Here is a 20,209-nt window from a genome sequence, read left to right as displayed (position 1 = left end):
CCGAGGCCATTTTGAATGCTAAGTTCGGTCGCCTGGGTTAGTGAAAAGGTGTTAGGTCAGGGATTCGGTCGCCCGTAGATGGTACGTTCATATTTGATTTGGTCGCCTGAAACCAAGTAAACCCACTGACTTCTCAGCCCGAGCACTCGAAGCGTTTTGAACACCTGGGGTTCAGTCGTCTGACCTCTCATAGTAATTTTCATTTTAAGTCTAATTTTTCCTCAATTAATTCCCCTGATATTTTAAGTGAATTTGGGGACTTTGTGCGCAATGTGTAGGAACCTAGGGTCTTTTTCAAGTACGCCCAAAAACCTTACGTCGGTCTACCAAAGAGTGCCCTAAGGTCATTTGGTCCCTATGGTCAATCTACGGAATTTCTGAGCTTACAGATCTTACGTGTATGATATGCAGTGATTATTACAGACCTTTGAAATGAAATTATTACATACCCAAAATATATTAAAATAAATAATGAATATGCAGGGTCTTCACTTCTTTTTAGGTTGTCGCATGCCATTATATGAACTTACCAATAAAAACCTGCACACAAACTTGATAACCATTAAATACCAGAGTATTTGTCATTATCAAAATTGGGAATGACTCATAGGATCAACAAAGTTGATCCCATTCGAGGTTGTTTATGGTCAAGATTCTCCTATTTTGCTATGTATTCAATTGGATCATCTAGAGTTGATTAAATTGATAAGGAGTTGCATAATCAAGACAAAGTGCTTCAGCTCCTCAAGGAAAATCTTGTTACAACTCAAGCTCGTATGAAACAACAAGTTGATAAGCACCAGAATGAAAGGGAATTCTCAATTGGAGATTAGGTATTTCTCAGGCTACAACCTTGTAGATAAATATCTGGGATTGTTCATTCTTTAATGAAGTTGCCTCCTTAATTATATGGGTCTTATAAGATCCTAAAATATGCAGGTCTTGTTGCTTATCATTTTGACTTATCAACTAGTTCTAAGGTATATCCAATTTTTATGTCTCTTACCTTAAAAATAAATTAAGGGAGCAAGTTATTGTGCAACACCACTTGCCTAATGTTGCACTTACAAGTGAGATTCAAGTGCAACCACAAACAATTTTGGATTGTCAAATGGTCAAACGTAGAAGTTGAGGCATCATAGAAGTTTTAGCTCACTAGTCTCACATACCATCTAAAGATGCAACTTGAGAAATTTATCAATCCTTGGAGGAGAGATTCCTAGAGTTCATTGCTGCTTAGCCTTGAGGACAAGGTTGATTTGAAGGAGGCAAAGGCTGATTTGAAGGAGGTGAGAATGTTATTATTCCCAAATCAATTGGATTTTCTATTTAATGATAGGATTTCCAAACCAATTGGGATTTCTAATTAATATATTATGATTCCTTAAGAATTCTATTTAATGCTAGGATTATTTATCATTGGGATTTTTATTTAATGTGTTAGAATTCCCAATTCAATTGGGATTGAGTCCATTAAGGACTTGGATTGAGATATTTTATACTCCTAGTAAGTTTCCCTACCCTATATATATTGTACCCTATGAAACCTTTCCATCCAAGCAATACATAATCTAAAGCCTTTGACTAATTTGGAGGCTGATCCCCTCGAAGTGATCATATCGTATTTTCTCTTATTATTTTCCCTTCTTAAAAATTTCCAATTTCTCTATGATAAAATCATAGGGCCTTATCAGTGAATATATATAGATTTTAGCCTTAATGGCTTTTTATTTTAAAATCAATAATTAAGTAGTTACAAGACAATTTAGAATTTTTAAAGTAAGCCAAGATAATTGAAGACATGAAAATCAATCTTCCATGAATAATATGTGTTTGTTTTATGTACACACACACACTCTATTAATTATTAAAAGAGGGAGGAGTTCTCAACTTGCATATTTCTTTTTCTTAGTAAAAATACACCACATCTTACAAGTTATCTTGATTTATATTTTGTGGGTCCATAAGTAATTATACTAAAAGAAGCAACTTTCATTACCAAGAGAATAGAACTTTCTAGTCATGGAAACAACAAAGAGAATCTTGAGCTTTCTTCGCTTAACTTTCTCACATCTCAACGCACATTTTTGAATAATGAGTTTAATGTAAAAGTTGATTTTCTTAAATATGAGCTAATTATTAACTTTTCAAGAGTGATAAAAAGCAAAGTTTGACGTCTAATGTTGTTGCTTCAGTTGGAGTGTCATTTAGGAAAGCTAGTCGTTCTAAGACTTGGTTCCAATTGCTGAATTGTCTCAAGACATTAGGTACTAAGCATACTCTATTTATCACCTGTGTCGTAGCTGGGCAATAGAAAAGAATGTGGCATTTCATTTTAGGTTTAACTCCATATAGTTTGCATTGATGATTGGTAGCTTTTCCAATGAGATAACTTCTTTAGAGTGGTGAATCTGCATCTCATTTCTAGTCGCTATAGAAGATTGCTTTGTAGTGTTGTGCTTGTACTAGATACGATTTGTGAAACTAATTTGAAAAAACTTACCCCAGTTATAATTTAAAAAATAAAATCTTTTTAACACCCCTTTATCTCCTCAATTCTCGTTATCTTCCAAAAAAATATTAAAAAGTGCACACATATTATATATGACAACAACTAATACATACAAACATACGTATGTGTGTGTATATATATAACACGGTTGGATCTATTTATTGGCCATCTTAAAAAGATTATCTTAATAACTCTTATTAATTATGAATATATACAAATTTATAATATGGTTTATGGTTGAGTTTTCGGTAAGACTAATTTAATTGGATAGAAATGATTAATTTTTTGTTTGGGTTAAAAAATATATAATTTAAAATGAGGGAATGGAGCCCTAAAAAAGGATTGAGTACTAAGGTGGATGATCTTGAAATTAGGGTTGAGCATGATGAGTCAATGTTGATGGCCCATAAATAATGGAGAGGCATATTTTACTCCAAATTACCAAAAGGGCACCTTGGCTTGACCATAAGCATGACATTGAGTACTCTCTTATCTCTAAAACATGCGCAAAACCCCTAAAAAGGACAGCTTTGAAATCATAGCCACGGAACAAGGGTAGTCTGGTCATTTCACACCACAGCCAACGTTCTTATTTCCACTTTATATTTTTGGAAATAGTTACTCGCAAAATTTTAGATGGAATCAATTCCATCTCAGTTCTTTACTTCCTTTTTTTTTTTTTGTTTATTTATTTATTATTTATGTGTTTCCCCCTGCCCTCTACTTTTCTTTTGTTCACTTTTTCTGTTTCACAGTTCCTCCAGCGCTCTTACACAGCACGAAACACAGAGCAAAAGCAGAGGAGAGCGAATAGAGAGGGAGAGGATCGATCTAGCAAACAATGGGATGAGATGGAAGAAAGAGCAGCTGTTGATCGTTCGTCAGTCGCAGCTGCAAATCAAAACGCATATCCCGTTTTGATAGTATCTGGTAAATTTTGTTCAACTCTTGGTGTCGGTTCTACGGATTCTTCCTTGTTGAATTTCAGTTCCTTCTACACCATGTAAATTAGCGTGCATTGGGGTTCCTTCTATTATAGATTTACTTGTTCTGGACTTTTTTTTGAGGGTTCTTAGTGACTGCGTTCCTAACTCTATGCTTTCTTCGCTGGTTCCTGTTATGGAATAAATCATGGGGTTGTTATTGGTGTGATGGTGTTGTTTCTGTGAATTTTGAGACTTTTTTCTTTGAATTTTAAATTTGTTTTTCTGGGTCGAATTGGTTGTTTTTGGAAGAATATGTAAATTGGACCTTTTGCATGGGTCTGCGGTTGAGTTTATGGTTGATTGAGATACCTATAAATATGTGGGTTTGCTATGTCTAAGAATTTCCGATAATTTGATCTGATCCTTCTTTTATGATACGGTATTTTTGGTCAGAGCCTTGACCGGCTTTTTAAGATACAAGTTGCTTGCCTTACATGATTCTTTGAACTTTGTTTCTGGTACTCAGGTACCTTGCATTCCATTTTTTATCCATCTTTGGAACCTTGTTTCATTCATTCAGCAGTAATTATTCATTTGAAACTAAATTATTGCATTTACTTTGTTGATTTTGGTAGCTAGGTACAAAGATTTAGAGATACAGAGCTCCCCTTGTCTTTGAAATTGAGTTGGTTGGTTTAAGTTTTAAGTCACATCCATCCGGTTCTTTGTTGGCTCTGTAACGTGGCTTTTTTGTTATTCTTCTGCGGATTGGGCTTCTGAGGTGTTCTCAGCCAGAGCCATGGCGACCTTATCCCATTCGGAGTCTAAGCGCATGTATTCTTGGTGGTGGAGTAGTCACATAAGCCCCAAAAATTCTAGATGGCTTCAAGAGAATTTGACAGGTATTGCTTTTTCCGTCTTCCTTAATTTGGATATTGGTTTGCTTTGTTTGATAAATGAAGTATCGGTGCTGAGATCAGAATATTTGCAATCATCTGTCGAAATTTTTGAAGAGGCGTAGTGTGAATTACTGTAGTTGAGTAGCAGGCTTTACATCAGCCAAGTTTCAAAATTCTGTTGAAGTGAATTGAATGGTTCAGTTACATTGATGATACCTTAAAATGGTGATGGCTAGCCCAATTCTTCTAAGTTTGCATTTGCACTTGCTATTCCCTCGTTAAGTTCTGCTTAAGCACTTTCTTTAAACAGTTCTTTTTCCTTATTCTACACAGTATTATATGCTTGTTCAGAACCATGAGAAACACGGAATGTTCAACTTTCCTTTTGTTGTCAAGCTATATTCTATTTTGAGATTTTAACTTAGCATTTTTTGTAGCTTTTACCATCCATACCTTATTGACATTCTACCAACTTTTGATATATGCAAACATATACTCTAACATTCCAAGTGCTTAAAATGTAGGCGCTGCAATTCGAATTATATAATAGCAAAGATGACACACAAAAATACACACACTTTTTTCGGATAATGGTTATCATTACAAAAATCTTTGATTTTTATTGTTCACATGTGGTAATGAATATTTTGTTAAGACAGAATGCGTGGATGTAGAATACAAAAATTCCTATTCTACGCTCATCTAGGCAGTTTTGCAATTGTGGGAATCTGAACAGGTGGGCGGTTCTAATGTATTGACATTGTGTGAAAATTAAACGCCATGATTCATCTGATTAGCAGTGCAACATGGTACCCGCTAATTTATTTCATAAAATTAAAAGATTAGTTCATACTGACAAATGTCATGAAGATCTAAGCATAACTATAATGTAACACCCAGTGCACAAGGCTCCCATGCCATTGTCTCTGTCATCGAAACTCCTCCTAGAAAAATAACAGTATAGACTCAATTCACTGCCAATCACTGTAATAAAAGATAAATATTGTTTAAAAATTATTGATAATTGGTGGAAAGTTTGTAGTTAATATGTTTGCATTCTCAAATATGCCTTTTCATTACAGCACAGAATAATTGGTACGATAATTGCAGTGGATAAAGGTCATGGATTTGATTCTTGATAAAAGGTGGCGGTGTATCAATATTCATGGTATGCTGATTAACATACAAGAGGAGATAAGCTATCTGTTGAGTCAAAGCTGGGAGCTAGTTGATTTTTTTCTCTGTTTTTTTTTTTTTTTCATTTTATAATCATGAACTTTGAGTTGTAGCAAGAATATAGATTATACAGCAATTTGTGTTGTAAATTGAATTTCCTTAAGTGAAAGAATTTGAGATCCTTAGTTACTATGTGAAGGGCTAAACTTGGTTATTTTCAGTTTGGCTCTGGCAAAAATCAAAACTGAACTAAATTAATTTGGTTTTCTAATTGATTAGTTGATTGTGAACCAAATAAGATTTAGTAAACTGGCATGTGCTCAAAATATGGTTTGATTCAGTTTATATTAAATTATGTGCTCCAAATTTGAAGCCCATCAATTCTAGGCCATTGGAAGCCTTAATTAAAGCCTCACAGAAGAAATACCTTAACTAGTTTGAGCCCACTGCAATGATGGTTTCTTTCTCTAGGGCCAACTACAACAATTTTACTTAAGAGCCTATGGCCCAAGATAAGGGCCTTGCTCAACAGATGAAGGATACTTTTTGGGGGGTGGATAGGTGGGTGGGCGGGTCGTATTTAAATGGATTGGTGGGAAGTCCCTGCCTCCTTAATTCCTGGAATAAGTGGGAATGTTCCTCCACAACTAGCATGGGAAGGAGAAGGGGTGTGCCTCTTCGTACTTTGGAATTTAGGATGGGGGCTTCCCCCTTTGACCGTATAAATACTCTTCCGACTTCAACTTATAGCCTATACGAAAGTGAATTTTTCATGTGTGCTGACTATGCACACTTCACAATTAAAAATAACTTTTTTAGTTGTTACTATATAATATATTTAATATAACACATAAATATTTATATTTAAATACTTGTATACATCTAATTTTCAATTCTTTTGGGTTCAGTTTAACTGATAAATCAGAACTGAAACCAAAACTTGATGAAATAGAGAGTAAAAGATATAAAATGAAAAGTTAAATGGAAAATCAATCCAAAAGAGAAGGTCTGATTTTTGGTTTTGAACATTCACCCCTCCTTGCATGGGAATTAGATGATTGTTGGCTGAGGTGTGGCCAGCAATCTGCCTGGTGTAGCAGAGTTTTCGGCTGTGGGTCTAGTCATAGTAGAATCGTCGTAGTTGAGTTTCTGTACACTATAAGGAAGTTGAGAAGCGCTGACGCAGGACAGCTTGGGAACCAAAATAAGGGTTGATTACAAATTTGCAATTATATTGTCGTGGGTAAGCTGGGTGACCAAGTAACCTGGGTCCAGGGTAACATGTGCCTTAGTAAAGTTATCTTTGACTCTAAAACGACAAGGTGAAAAAAAGAAAAAAAAACATAAACTCTTTGAAAATTCGGATTAATTTAAGCTAAAAAGCTTTACCTAAGTAACCCAATGATGCGGATGCTATTGATATTATGATTCTCCCCCTGAAATATTCTTCTTGATCTAATTGATCCAGATTACTTTTATATCCTGTATGGCACAAAACCTTCATTTTTTATTCAATAATAAGATCTTTTGTAAATTAATGATGTAGATGATTGAATCAAGTGTTCAACTGATTATTATTCTACAGTTTGATTCTTGATGCTTTCTAGGCATGATTGGTGAAATTTAAGAAATTTCTGTCAGCATGGAATTACCTGGCTCTTCAGGTTTTATAGTCTATTGACATTAGTAAAAGCCTGACTGTTTCTCAATATAAGCACAGAATATTCACTTTTTGCATCTTCCTACTTTTATTTTTTACAGTGCCTTATTTGTATCATTTCTTTCTAGCTCTGTCTCTGCTTGTGTGTATAATGGAGTTTTCAAATCTGTTTTGTAGATATGGATTCTAAAGTCAAAGCAATGATCAAGCTCATTGAAGAAGATGCAGATTCCTTTGCGAGGAGAGCAGAGATGTATTACAAGAAGCGTCCTGAGCTTATGAAATTGGTTGAAGAGTTTTATCGAGCATACCGTGCTTTGGCCGAAAGATATGATCATGCAACTGGGGAACTCCACCAGGCCCACCAGACTATTGCAAAAGCATTCCCCAATCAAGCCCCCTTGGTACTGGCTGATGATTCTCCAGCTAGTTATTCCACTGAGGTTGATCCCCGAACACATGAGATGCAAGGACCTATACGTTTGTTGTTTGACCTTGATGAGTCGCAAAAGGATACTTCAGGACTTTCTTCATCCAATTTCCATGCTGCCAAATGGAATGATGCTTTTACTGGGGAGTCTGATTCTGTTACAAGCAGAAAGGGTTTGAAACAGCTTAGTGATATGTTTGGATCTGGAGAAGCGGCACCCAACCATGCAAAGTTTGCTGAAGGCAGGGTGAGAAAAGGCCTTAATTTTCAAGAGGCAGAGGAGAAAGAGCAAAGTGTTCAAAACAGCGACAACCATTACCCTAAGGCTCAAGTCCTTTCTGCATCTGAGACTGTGTGTAAATCAGATGAAGAAATTCAGACTTTAAAGGAATCCCTCGCTAGATTAGAAGCTGAGAAGGATGCTAGCCTTGCTTGTTATCAGCAGAGCCTGGAGAAGCTGTCTAATCTAGAGTTGGAAGTCTCCCAGGCAAAAGAGGATTCCAAGGGACTCAGTGAACGAGCTAGCAAAGCCGAAGCTGAAGTTCAGGCTTTGAAGGAAGCTCTCACCAAGCTAGAGGCTGAAAGAGAAGCTAGTCTTCTGCAGTACCATGAATGTTTGGACAGGATATGTAATCTTGAGAATAGTGTCTCCTGCGCCCAAGAAAATGCTGGAGAACTTAATGAGCGGGCTAGTAAAGCCGAAATTGAAGCCCAAGCCTTGAAGCATGAACTTTCTAAATTAGAGGGTGAAAAAGATGCATTCCTCCTACAGTACGGACAGTCTTTGGGGATGATATCCAAGCTGGAGAACAAGCTATTGCATGCTGAGGAGGAGGCTGCAAGGATTATCAAGCGAGCTGATAAAGCTGAAAGCAAAGTTGAAAACCTGAAGCAAGCACTTGCCGTGTTAACTGAAGAGAAGGATGCTGCTGCACTTAAGTGCCAGCAGTACTTGGAGAAAATATCTTGTCTAGAGCTTAAAATCTCTTTTGTGCAAGAGGAGGCCCAGAGGCTTAAAGGTGAGATTGATGATGGAATTGCAAAGTTAAAGGGTGCTGAAGACAGGTGTCAACTCTTGGAGATATCAAATCAATCCCTGCATTCTGAAGTGGAGTCTATGGTGCTGAAAATGGGGACTCAAGGTCAAGAACTTACAGAGAAGCATAAGGAGCTGGGGAGACTTTGGACTTGCCTGCAAGAAGAGCATTTGAGATTCATGGAGGCTGAAACTGCCTTCCAAGCTCTGCAGCATATCCATTCTCGATCCCAAGAAGAACTAAGAACTCTGGTTGCAGAACTTCAGAATGGGGCTCAAATTTTGAAGGACATGCAGTCTCATAATCAGAGTTTACAGGATGAAGTCCAGAAGTTCAAGGAGGAGAACAGGAGCCTGAATGAACACAATTTATCCTCGGCTCTTTCAATAAAAAATATGCAAAATGAGATCCTTGGATTAAGGGAGACAAGAAAACATCTTGAGGAGGAGGTTGAACTCCGGGTTGATCAAAGAAATGCTCTTCAACAAGAAATTTACTGTCTGAAAGAGGAACTGAATGAGTTGAACAAGAAACTCCAGGTTGTGTTGGAGCAGGTCGAATATGTAGGCTTGAACCCAGGATGCTTTGGGTCATCTGTGAAGGAATTGCAGGATGAGAACATAAAGCTAAAGGAAATCTTCCAGAATGAAAGAAGTGAGAAAGTAGTTCTTTTGGAGAAGTTGGAAGCCTTGGAAAAAGTTTTTGAGAAAAATACACTCTTGGAGAATACACTTTCAGATTTGAGTGCTGAACTGGAAGGGGTTAGAGAGAAGGTTAGGGCATTGGAAGAATCCTGCCAATCACTTATTGGAGATAAATTGACTCTCGTTGCAGAGAAAGGCACTGTAATATCTCAGTTGCAGATTGTGACCGAGAATTTGGAGAAACTCTCAGAGAAGAATACCCTTCTGGAGAATTCTCTTTATGATGCTCATGCTGAACTTGAAGGATTGCAGGCTAAATTGAAGAGCTTAGAAGATTCATGCATAAGGCTTGATAATGAAAAATCTGCCCTTATTACTGAGAGAGACTCTTTAGCTTCTCGGTTTGAAATCACTCAGAAAAGACTGGAAGACGTGGAAAATGGGTTTACAAAATTAGAAGTGAAGCATTTTGATCTTGAGAAAGAGAGAGAATCTGCATTTCAAAAACTCAAAGAGCTATCAGTATCCTTGGATGTTGAGAAGCAGGAATGTGCAAGGTTTACCCAGTCAAGTGAAAACCGGCTGGCTGGCTTGGAAACTCAAATCCATCTCCTACAAGAAGAAAGTTGGAGTAGGAAGAAAGAATTGGAAGAAGAACGAGATAAAGCGGTGAATGCACAAATTCAGATCTTCATTTTGCAGAACTGTGTTCAGGATGTGGAAGAAAAGAATGTCTCTCTGTCAATTGAGTATCAGAAACTCTTGAAAGCATCCAAATTGTCGGAGAAACTAATCTCTGAATTGCAGCATGAGAATCTTGAACAAGAAGTGGAATTGAAATCTTTATTTGACCGCATAAAAATATTGAGGATTGGAATGTCTCGGGTTTGCGAGGCACTTGACATAGATTCAGACTTCAAATGTGCAGATGAAAATGAGTCTGATCGACTGCTTCTGAACAGTGTATTGTGCAAAATTGAGGATGCAGAAAAATCTCTTTCTAAAACCCATGATAAAATTCAGCAGCTGGCCATTGAAAAGTCAGTTCTATTCACGCTGCTTGGGCAACTGAGATTAGAGACTGCAAATCTGGTGACAAAGAAAAACACCATTGATCAGGAGTACAGGATCATCATTGAGCAGTTCTCTGTGTTGCAGAGAGATTCCCACAAACTTATGCAGATGAATGAAGAACTAAGATTGGAAGTATGGGAGGGAAACCACAAAGAAGAGGTGCTAACAGCTGAAATAGAAGATCTACGTGGGAAGTTTTTGGATTTGCAGGGATTGTACCAAAATTTAGAGAGAGAGAATTCTAAAGTGCTTGAAGAGAAAAGATCCTTGATGAGGGATTACCTAGACTTGGAGGAGCAGAAACATTCTCTCGAAGAGGAAAACTATGTTCTCTTTGGTGAAACATTCTCTTTAACTAATCTTTCTCTGATATTGATGAACTTTGTTTGTGAGAAATCCCTGGAACAGAAAGAGCTTGGTGAAAATCTTGACAAACTTCATGGAGTCAACAGCAACCTTGAGGCGACAGTAAAATTACTGGAGGGCAAATTGGAAACAGTGAACACAGAAAATTTTCATCTCATGGAGTCGTTAGAAAAGTTAGTGAAAGAGCTGCAAATACTGAGATCAATAAGTGATCAGTTGAATAATGAAATTTTATGTGGAAAGGATATGTTACATCAGAAGGAAGTGGAGCTTTTGGAAGCAGAACAGAAGCTCGATACCTTGCAGAATGAGAAAAAGGAGTGGCGTAAAACCATAGATGATCTGAAGGGGGAGTATAATGAGCTCAAAGTGATGAAAGAAAATCACGAGAATCAGGTTCTCAAACTAGCCGAAGACAATTACCATCAGGAGGAGGAGAATAGGTGCCTTTATGAGGCCAAAGTGCAATTGATGGCTGAACTATGTAAGTTGTGTAAGGAACACGAGAATATTAAAATTAGAGAAGAAAATTTGAGTTCTGATCTGGAAACAGGAAGAAATGAGGTTGAAATGTGGGAGAATGAGGCTACGGCATTCTTTGGTGAATTGCTGGTTTGTGCTGTCCGCGAAGAGTTGCTCGAGGAGAAGATTCATGAGCTTACTGAATTGAGTGAGAGCCTTCAGGCTGAATTGAGTGAGAGCCTTCGGGCTAAAAGCAATTTAAAAGCTATGGAGATTGAACTTCTCAAAGAAAGAGTTAGCACTTTGGAAGGTGAAAATGGAGGATTAAAAGCCCAGTTGGCTTCATATTTCCCCGCCATTGCTGCCCTACGGGATTGTATAACATCTTTGGAGAATCATACACTTCTGCACACAAAGCTCCATGAAGCTGATAATGTGGAAGCAAAGGTAAAGTCCATCCATCTTATCATGAATTTGCTCCATTTTTCAATTGAGTTCTTACAAAACTGTAAAGTGGTAGCAATTATACAAGCTCTGATCAATCAGTTACAAGTGCCTTGTCCTTGCTACATGTGGCTAGTGACATCAATCTGCTTCACCCTCTCCTTTTAAACACAATATATACAATATATGTCCTCTACTAATTTTGTTCATTTCCTTCCATGTCTTGTGCTCTTCAAATTCCTTCAGCATCTACACACATTCTCACAATCTCACTCATACTTTAAGTTCATTTAGAGTTTGGCTCCATGGTTGGTGGAGGAACTCTGAGTTGATAGCTAGCTGCCTAAAACTTGACTTTGTCAAGCAGAGGGCATACTCTTCTTGAGATGCGATTTAGCTGGCTGCCTAAACCTGACTTTGTCAAGCAGAAGGCAAATACCGTTCTTGAACCTGTTTAGCTTACAAAAGCTTAGTTTCCATGGAGTAAAAATATTGCATAGCAGCTTGACCATGTCATATGTTATAGACAACGAATCATATCCCTGGATTTTGAAAGACTTTGAGTGAGTTTAGGAAAGCTTAAATTGAATGATTAGTTTTTGATTCAAAATCATTCAAAATCCAGGAATATGATTGGTTGTCCAAAATATAACAGGGTTAGGCTGCCTACCCTAATAATTTCTCTTAAAATTTATGTTGAGCTTAGGTTGCTTACTATATGAGCCTAGCTGAGCTGGGCCTAGTCTTATTCAAGCTCAGCTTCAAGCATACCTCATAATACTAAATGAGCTTGAGCTTTATAATAAGGCTTTGGAATCTCATTTTTATGCATATGAACAAGCTTAGACTCTCATGTTGCTTGATTGTCTCAGTTCTTGCAAATGACTATCATCTGCAACCCTAGGAAAGAGGAGAAAAAGGAGAATATAAACAAAAGCAAAGAGAAAAAGTTACATGCCCTATGTGGTGTAAACAAGCTCACAAAGAGTGGAATATATGAGCATAGACGTGTTTAAACAATTCCTTCAAAAGCCTAGATGTGTTACAGGCCTAAACAAGCCGAGCATGACCTTCATGCTCCGCTAATTTACTAAACTAGCTTTTGTATTTTTCTTGGGAATTGCTTGCTTATAACATGAACAACGAGATATAAAGAGCCTTGACCAAGCGTAGCCACCTAGCTATTCATGAATAGCTTTGTTTATTTGTATTGTTAATATATTTATGACAAAATTTATTTATTTCAATACAATGCTTGTCCAAATGCAAGCTAATTCAAGCTGTGATTTTAACCTGGGAGGGGGCCACCTTATTTTATGGAGTTCCAAAATTTCAGTTGCGCAATCAGCGAGTATTTCTTGTTACTTGCAGCAGTTACTTGACTATTGTTTATGCTTCATTGCTTGTTTTCAGGATGCTGAGCCAAGTCATCTACATCCTGAAACCAGTCAAAAACTGTCTGAAGATCAAATTGCCATGGTACCAGCTGGATTTCGGGATTTGCAGGAATTGCAAAGTAGGATTATTGCCATTGAGAAGGAACTGGTGGAAATGGAGAGGCAGGCATTGCAAGAAAATATAAATGCAAATGTTGAAATTGAGGCTGGGATGAGACAGATTGAAGAGCTAAAATCTGAAAGCTGCTTCAGTCAAGAAAATATTCAAACAAGCAGGTCTAGCAATGATCTTAAGCTGCCGAAACCTATGCCTGTAATCTGCAATGCAGAAAATGAGCTTCTGACAAAAGACATTATGCTGGATGAGGTATCTGAATGTTCATCATACAGGAGACAGGAGAGAGAGAATGTTGATCAGCTGGTTGTGTTTTGGGAAACCACTGGTCAGGATAACAGTATTGATCTGACTCTTGTCAAGGGAAAGAGGACTGTCACTGCAGCAACTGGATGCCATCAGATTGAGGAGGTGGGGGAGCACAAGAATGAACATCCCTTTAACGGAACAGTGATTGAGAAAGAGTTGGGCGTGGACAAATTAGAGATATCCAAGAGATTTACAGGGCAACCCCATCAAGAAGGGAACGAGAGGAAGATTTTAGAAAGACTCGCTTCTGATGTTCAGAAGTTGACAAACCTTCAAATAACCGTGCAAGATTTGAAGAGGAAAGTGGACATTACTGAGAATAACAGAAGAGGAAAAGGTGTTGAATATAACACTGTGAAGGAGCAGCTGAAAGAGGCTGAGGCGTCTATCCAGAAGTTGTTTGATGTCAACAGCAAATTGATGAAAAACATTGAAGATAACTTATCACCCCCTCGTGGAAAATCTGCAATGGAGTCTGACGAGAATGGTGGGAGGGTCTCAAGGAGAAGAATTTCGGAACAGGCACGAAGAGGATCTGAGAAGATTGGACAGTTGCAGTTGGAACTACAGAAGATCCAATTTGTTTTACTCAAACTTGATGATGAGAGGGAGAGGAAAGCAAGAACAAGAATTCATGAGCGGAAGACGAGAGTTATCTTGCGAGACTATCTCTATGGTGGCATAAGAACCACCTATAGGCGAAGGAGAGCTCCTCTCTGTGCATGTGTCCAACCTCCAACCACAGGAGATTGAGGTTGCATTAGCATTTAAATGGCCTATAGTTTAAAATCAGCGAGAATATTGTTCCCATTGTTTAAAATTTTCCTTGTAGAGATGTTAGAACAGAGCATGTGTTGCCTTTGTCTACGTAGAAATTAGGATGCGGTCTTAGTTCAGGGTAATTGCTGTACATGTTTCCATCAATATTAGATAATAATTCAAATATGCAATCGAGAACTCTCTCAAGCTTAGCAAGTCTTGTGCATTTATTTTTATATTTATTTGTTGCATTGTTTTTACTCATTGCATGCTGGATTTTGACTGAATGGGAAAATATTAAGTAACTTGAATTTTTTTTTTTATTCCCTTCCCAATACTTAATATTTGTTTGTTCAGTCATTTATTCATTTCGAGTCATAAGCTTCATGAGGGTTTCGTAATTTTTCAGCTCATCTAGTGATTGTGGCAAAAATTAAGCCCAAAGGATAACTCAACAATTTCCAGCCTGCCATATAGGAGTTCTTCCGCAGCTGCAACAACTTCAGTTTGTACGCTGTTTCATCCATGGCAAATTCGAAGAACAGGGTTTGGCTTTGGGAAAGGGTGGCATTTAACTTCTCTTAGCCCACCGAGAGGGGCGAGAAGCAAGGTTTTTGCATGGACAAAACCAGGACAGCGCTCTTGCAAGGTTTATATTTGAGGGTCTTGCTTCTTCTCCTTGTGGTGTTGGGTTATGTACTCAAAAGTCCCTGGGAACTTGGAAGATCGAAAGATCACTTCTAATTCGTGCATGGACACTGCACCAAAAGTTGAAGAGATAGGCTGCCAAAGAATTTCTGTAAAGAGAGGACAAATAGTAGCAAAAATAGTCTGTCTTCAAAATGATTTACTAGGGCCCATGACTTGAGATTTACCAGGGCCAATGAAACTAATGAATGAGATGAGTTACAGTTCACAGATTCTTTCAGTCTCATCAAAATGTCTCTCAAAATTAGGCCAGATCAAAACCACAAGAAGCATCAGCTTTGAAGCAAAGAAAGGGAGATCATCAAGTTGTTAGGAGTCTCTTAGGTCTCAGCCATTCTGCAAGTAATTAGATAGGTTTTCCCTCAGTGTTCTGGCCAATGGATCAACTTGCTTACAGCATTGTTCCACATAACCAGAGTCATGATGACCGGGCAAGGCAACATCTGAATGCAATTTATCACCACTGTCGATAATAATATTGTGAAGTAAACAACATACCAAGATAATACTTGGAAGTTTTCGCTTATTGGGTCTCCACATAACTTTATTAAGGATCCTCCAACTGCCTTTCAGCTGTGAAAATGCCCTCACTGCAAGCATCCTTGCAGCCTCATGCTTCACATTAAAACTAGACATGGAAGCTGAGTGGTCAGTACTTTCATAAGGAGTTATGAGCCATGGCAGAAGAGGATATCCGACTCCACCAACAATATATTCTCTTATCTCCACCCCCTCAGATAAAGTTCTCAACTTTCCATTCAAATGCTCTCCACCCTGACACAATTTGAAAAATCCGGAAAACTTCAATAATCTGGAAACAGACATACCTCCAGGCCAACCTGTGACTATATCAAGAAATCTCATCTCATGGTCGACAATTCCCTGCAAGAACATGCTGTAATTGTTCTCCTGGTCGCACCAATCATCTGAGGTTTGAACGGCAGGAAGTGTCATAATGACATGTGTAGCATCTATGGCTCCACAACAATTGGGCAACCCAAAGGATGCTTCAAACTTGGACTTCATTTCCTCCATACTATCAGAATCGGGCCACTTCAGATGGTCTTTGGCTCGCTCTTCCAATGCTTCGATGAACCTCCATGTTACTTGAGAAACTGTAGACTGGCCAACCCCAAAGGCAGCACCAACTGAGACTTGGGACTCACCAGATGCCAATCTTCTCAAGGCTATTGCAACTTGTTTCTCAACGCTAAGAAGCCTTCCCTCGATGTTTATGAGACCAGATGGTGGCCTTGACACAAGATCTTGTCTTACAAGGGAACAGATGTAGTTGAAAGTCTTCTTTGATGCCCTGAAGAAATATTTGAATCCTTCTGTCTCATCATAGGGTATTGTTGAGCCTGCATGTTTTGAGTTAAATGGATGAAATCAGATCAAACATTTTGATTCTCAAGCTAGGACTCAATAAAATGGTTTTAAATAACGGCTGCAACCGTTATGTAACGGCGTTACGTAACAGTTTTTTGGGTTACCGATGCCGTTACACACCACAAAATCGGTGGGAAGAAAAATCAGGATCGTAGTGGCCATTACAGACAGCGACGGTTGCGTAAAGGCTGCTACGGCTGTTACATAACCGCTACAAGACTGTTACACCAAAAAAATCATTTTATTTTTTACTTTTTCTTCTCACTTTTTTTCTCCCTCCTTCATAAATCATTCTCAATATACTATGTAGAAATAGAGGGAAAAGATTATAATAAGGATGATAATGATACAAAATTAGCTAAATACTCACAAGAGATGCATTAATCAACAATTTGAAAATACTAACTTGTTAGGAAAGTATTTTATTTTGATAATATTAGTAATTGGATATTTATGTTCTATATTTTTCAACTTTGACCTCATTTATTTTCTAGTTATTTTATATTTGTATTATTCATATGTCTTATATGTCTAATAGATTAATGAAGTGTATAATTTACTTTATTTTATTAATTAGTTTAGCACACATAAGAATAATAAGAAGTATAAATATGCATGCACACATAATTTTCTGTCAATGGCAATTTAAAACAAATATAAACTTCTTGCCTTTACCAAACAACTTAGTTAGTTGAACTAAAGGATCCAAAATACACTAAAACTCTTTCTAAGAAGGGTTAAAAGCTTAAATCATGCAAGTACACTAATATAATATGCATAAGGTTGTGCGTGATTGAAAAAAATTCACAGCTGTTACACACCCACTTCCCATTATTTAACATCCACCACTCCTGCTTCCCATTACACCCGTTACCGTTACGTTACACTACCTGCAGACATTACCTAGTGAAGAACATGCATGTCAATTCAAAATCACAAACAAATGGCAACAGTGGTTTTCTTTCACAACCTAGTGACTTTTACCCTTGAATTTGATCTTTGCCCAAATGGACAAAATTTTAGTCATGGACAAAATCAAGTTCACATTTTTAAAATAAAAACTGAAGAGTCAAAATTCATTAAAGTTCCAGACTAAAATTGTTGAACTTCAAGCTGAAAACCATTAGCAATACCAGAATATTTTTCACTAAAAATTCAGACACATCCATTTATCTAATAATTAAAAAAATAAATAAATTAGCCAAACTTTTACATTTTCCCCAAAATTTGATTAGGGCGGACGACCAAATTCCCCCCTCTATTCATGCCTGGTCATTGAATTTTCGAGTAATATTAGGCAATTAAGAATCAGGATATCGCAAATCATGATGTTGAACCAAAATTTCAAAAAATATCCATCATTAACATTGCGGAGCAGTATTTCTGTTCAAAAGCTAAACTTTCAAACATACAAGGAACACAAATTGATTTTAAACCAAAAACATAATACCCACGACGTTTAATCACATAAATTTCTGATAATGTCAATCCTCCTCTCTAACAACAAGAAATTGAAGCACTTAGAGGGTGGAAAAGGAAACCTGGGACGGAGGAGTTCTTGTGCCAGAAGCTATCCCACCAGTCGGAATCGGCGGCTTTGGGTTCTGCAGGAACCGAGTTTACGCTCTTGCATTTTTTCAGTTTACTCGATTCCCTTTTGATTTTCTTCTTCTTGGGAGGGGCCATCGAGGAGAAGAAGAAGAAAAGGGATACTCCAGCGTTTGGCAGGTGGGAAATTTGGCGGCAGCTCTAAGCAACTGAAGTAAAGAAAAAAGGAAAGGAAAATCCACAGCATTTTTCTGTTAAACCACCTAATTTCAGAAATTAAAACATAAATAAAAGGTGAAGAAGAGGAGGAAAGAAGGCAGTGTGCACCGGAAGATCCTTCACTGCGAGGACACAGCTGAGACAACAGTTGAGACAGCAACCCACTAGCTCGAACTCCTCACTCCTCAGCTCTCTTTCCCGATTCCTCTGTATGTGCGTGAGAGAGAGAGAGAGAGAGAGAGAGAGAGAGAGAGAGAGAGGTCGCCGCATGCGGGTGGGGAAGGTTCTCTCCTTGTTTACTTTTGTTCATTATAATTTGGAAAGAAATTATTATTAACTATATTTAAATATTTAAAATAATTTTTAATAAATTTGATTACTTTTAATTTAAAATATTTAAAATCTAATAATAAGATTGATTTTTCAAAAGTGACGTGGTTAGACAATTTAGCTTAATAATTTTTCTAATATTTTTTTTTTGTGTTTAGACTTCTAACCTAGAACATAGATCTATACGAACAGAAATATAATACAATGTATATTGATCCTTCAAACGAGATCATAAAATATTAATCTTAAATTTATATTTATGTGATTTGTGAAAAATCCAATATTTAACTTATTTTAGTCAAAATATCAATGAGTTTTTTTTTATAATTATTTAATTATGATTTGCTAGCTAAGATCTTTATACTTGATATTTTTCATTTAGTTAGTGACCAATCAATGAATTTTTTTCTTTTTTAAGTTCAACTAAATTTAAATTTAATTGTTAATTTGGAAGGTAGTTATAGGCTTATAATTTTATTTATGAATTTTATCCTTTAAAATTTTTTTGGCACTAGTCTGATAGCGATCGATCAACCCCGAAGGATAAGGACGGTCAACCAATTTAATTAATTTTCAAATTTTTATTTTTTTGATTTAATTGGTTGATGAATCCAGGGGTGCCAAGTGTTTTAATTTTTATGATGTGTCAAAAGGGCGGTTGATCAATTCATTTAATTTTAAAATTTTGAATTCTTTTGATCTAATAGGTTGATGAGACCACGAGTGTCAAGTGTTTTGATCATTGTCATGTGTTAGACAATGAAGTAGGTTGTTGTTGGTCGGCTATTGTAGACACCTAATTTTGTTTGAATGGAAATTAATTAGAGTATTAGAGAGGATAGTTGAGCAAGTAAAGATAATTGAACTCTTCTTCCCTCTTGCCCTAGACCATTCATTGTGTAATTCAAATTGGATTGTTTAAATGCACTTTTTATGGTTTAATTTAGCCTTGATTGGATTAATTAAGGAGTTATTCTAGATGGGGATAAGCTTATTTCCTTGGAAAAGTTAAAACTTGTTGCCAAACCCATTTTAGGACAAGGAATGAGTTTTCTTGTTCTAAATGAGAATTTTTGAAAATTTGAGATTAGGACAAGCTCCTTACTTTTTTATAAGAAGGAAGCTGCAACTCTTGACCAAAACACACACACACACACACATATGCATTTTTTTTTGGGGTAAAAACGGGCAGCTGTAATGACCCGGGAATTTAAATAAGTAGAAAATACGATAAATAAAATGGATTAATGAATAATAAAGGAAAAAGGAAAGAAATTAGAAGGAAATCAGGCCTCGTCGATGAATGTCCTGTATTCGTCGACGAGTGTCCTTCTAAGCTCTTCGATTGAGGAATCCTGAGAGATTATATTTGGAACTCTCAATTTCGTTGACGAAGGTATCTTCTCATCGACGAAGTCACTATAGCGCCTCGTTGACGAAGCCCTGCCTATAAATTGAAATCATTTCATTTTTCAGCATGAAAACTCGACAAATTCTCCTTCTCTATCTAGAAAACGACCTCCCAGCCTTCTCTCTTCGATTTCGGGCCGATTTTGACCCAGTTTGACGATCCAGAACTGCCACGAGGTTCGTGGGATCATTCTCTTTAACGTTGTAGGAGCTGATCGTTGGGTTGTGAGCTTTAGGAAACATCCCAAAATCAGGGTAAGTGATTTATTTTGGATTTTCTTAAGGAATGTTGTTACTTGGAGCCTAGGAAGTAGTAAATAAGTATTTTCTTTAAGATTTAAATTAATTGGAATTTATTTTAATTAAATTAAGATTTTTGGATTCAGGGTCCAAGT

General features: G+C 37.1%; 2 protein-coding genes across 3 annotated transcripts; one reads left to right on the top strand and one right to left on the bottom strand.

Moving 5' to 3' along the window:
- Positions 1-3,132: 3,132 nt before the first annotated feature.
- Positions 3,133-14,426, top strand: LOC131155416 (protein NETWORKED 1D). Of its 2 annotated transcripts, none has more exons than XM_058108538.1 (4): positions 3,133-3,442; positions 4,078-4,340; positions 7,351-11,633; positions 13,044-14,426. In XM_058108538.1, exons 2-4 carry the CDS (start codon positions 4,238-4,240, stop codon positions 14,202-14,204), a joined length of 5,547 nt encoding a protein of 1,848 aa, XP_057964521.1. In that variant the 5' UTR covers positions 3,133-3,442; positions 4,078-4,237; the 3' UTR covers positions 14,205-14,426. The 2 variants fall into 2 exon arrangements, with proteins under 2 accessions (XP_057964521.1, XP_057964520.1); XM_058108537.1 differs by having other exon boundaries at positions 4,074-4,340.
- Positions 14,427-15,004: 578 nt separating this feature from the next.
- LOC131155417 (protein ANTAGONIST OF LIKE HETEROCHROMATIN PROTEIN 1) lies at positions 15,005-18,387 on the bottom strand. Its single transcript, XM_058108539.1, has 3 exons — positions 18,183-18,387; positions 17,849-18,064; positions 15,005-16,279 (listed from the first exon to the last, which is right to left on the bottom strand). The coding sequence occupies exons 2-3, from the start codon at positions 17,991-17,993 to the stop codon at positions 15,246-15,248; spliced, it is 1,179 nt and encodes a 392-aa protein (XP_057964522.1). The 5' UTR covers positions 17,994-18,064; positions 18,183-18,387; the 3' UTR covers positions 15,005-15,245.
- Positions 18,388-20,209: the final 1,822 nt, after the last annotated feature.

Source organism: Malania oleifera, chromosome 5, assembly GCF_029873635.1.
Source record: "Malania oleifera isolate guangnan ecotype guangnan chromosome 5, ASM2987363v1, whole genome shotgun sequence".
In the NCBI taxonomy this organism is placed as follows: Eukaryota; Viridiplantae; Streptophyta; class Magnoliopsida; order Santalales; family Ximeniaceae; genus Malania; species Malania oleifera.
This window is presented reverse-complemented; position numbering and strand designations above follow the sequence as displayed.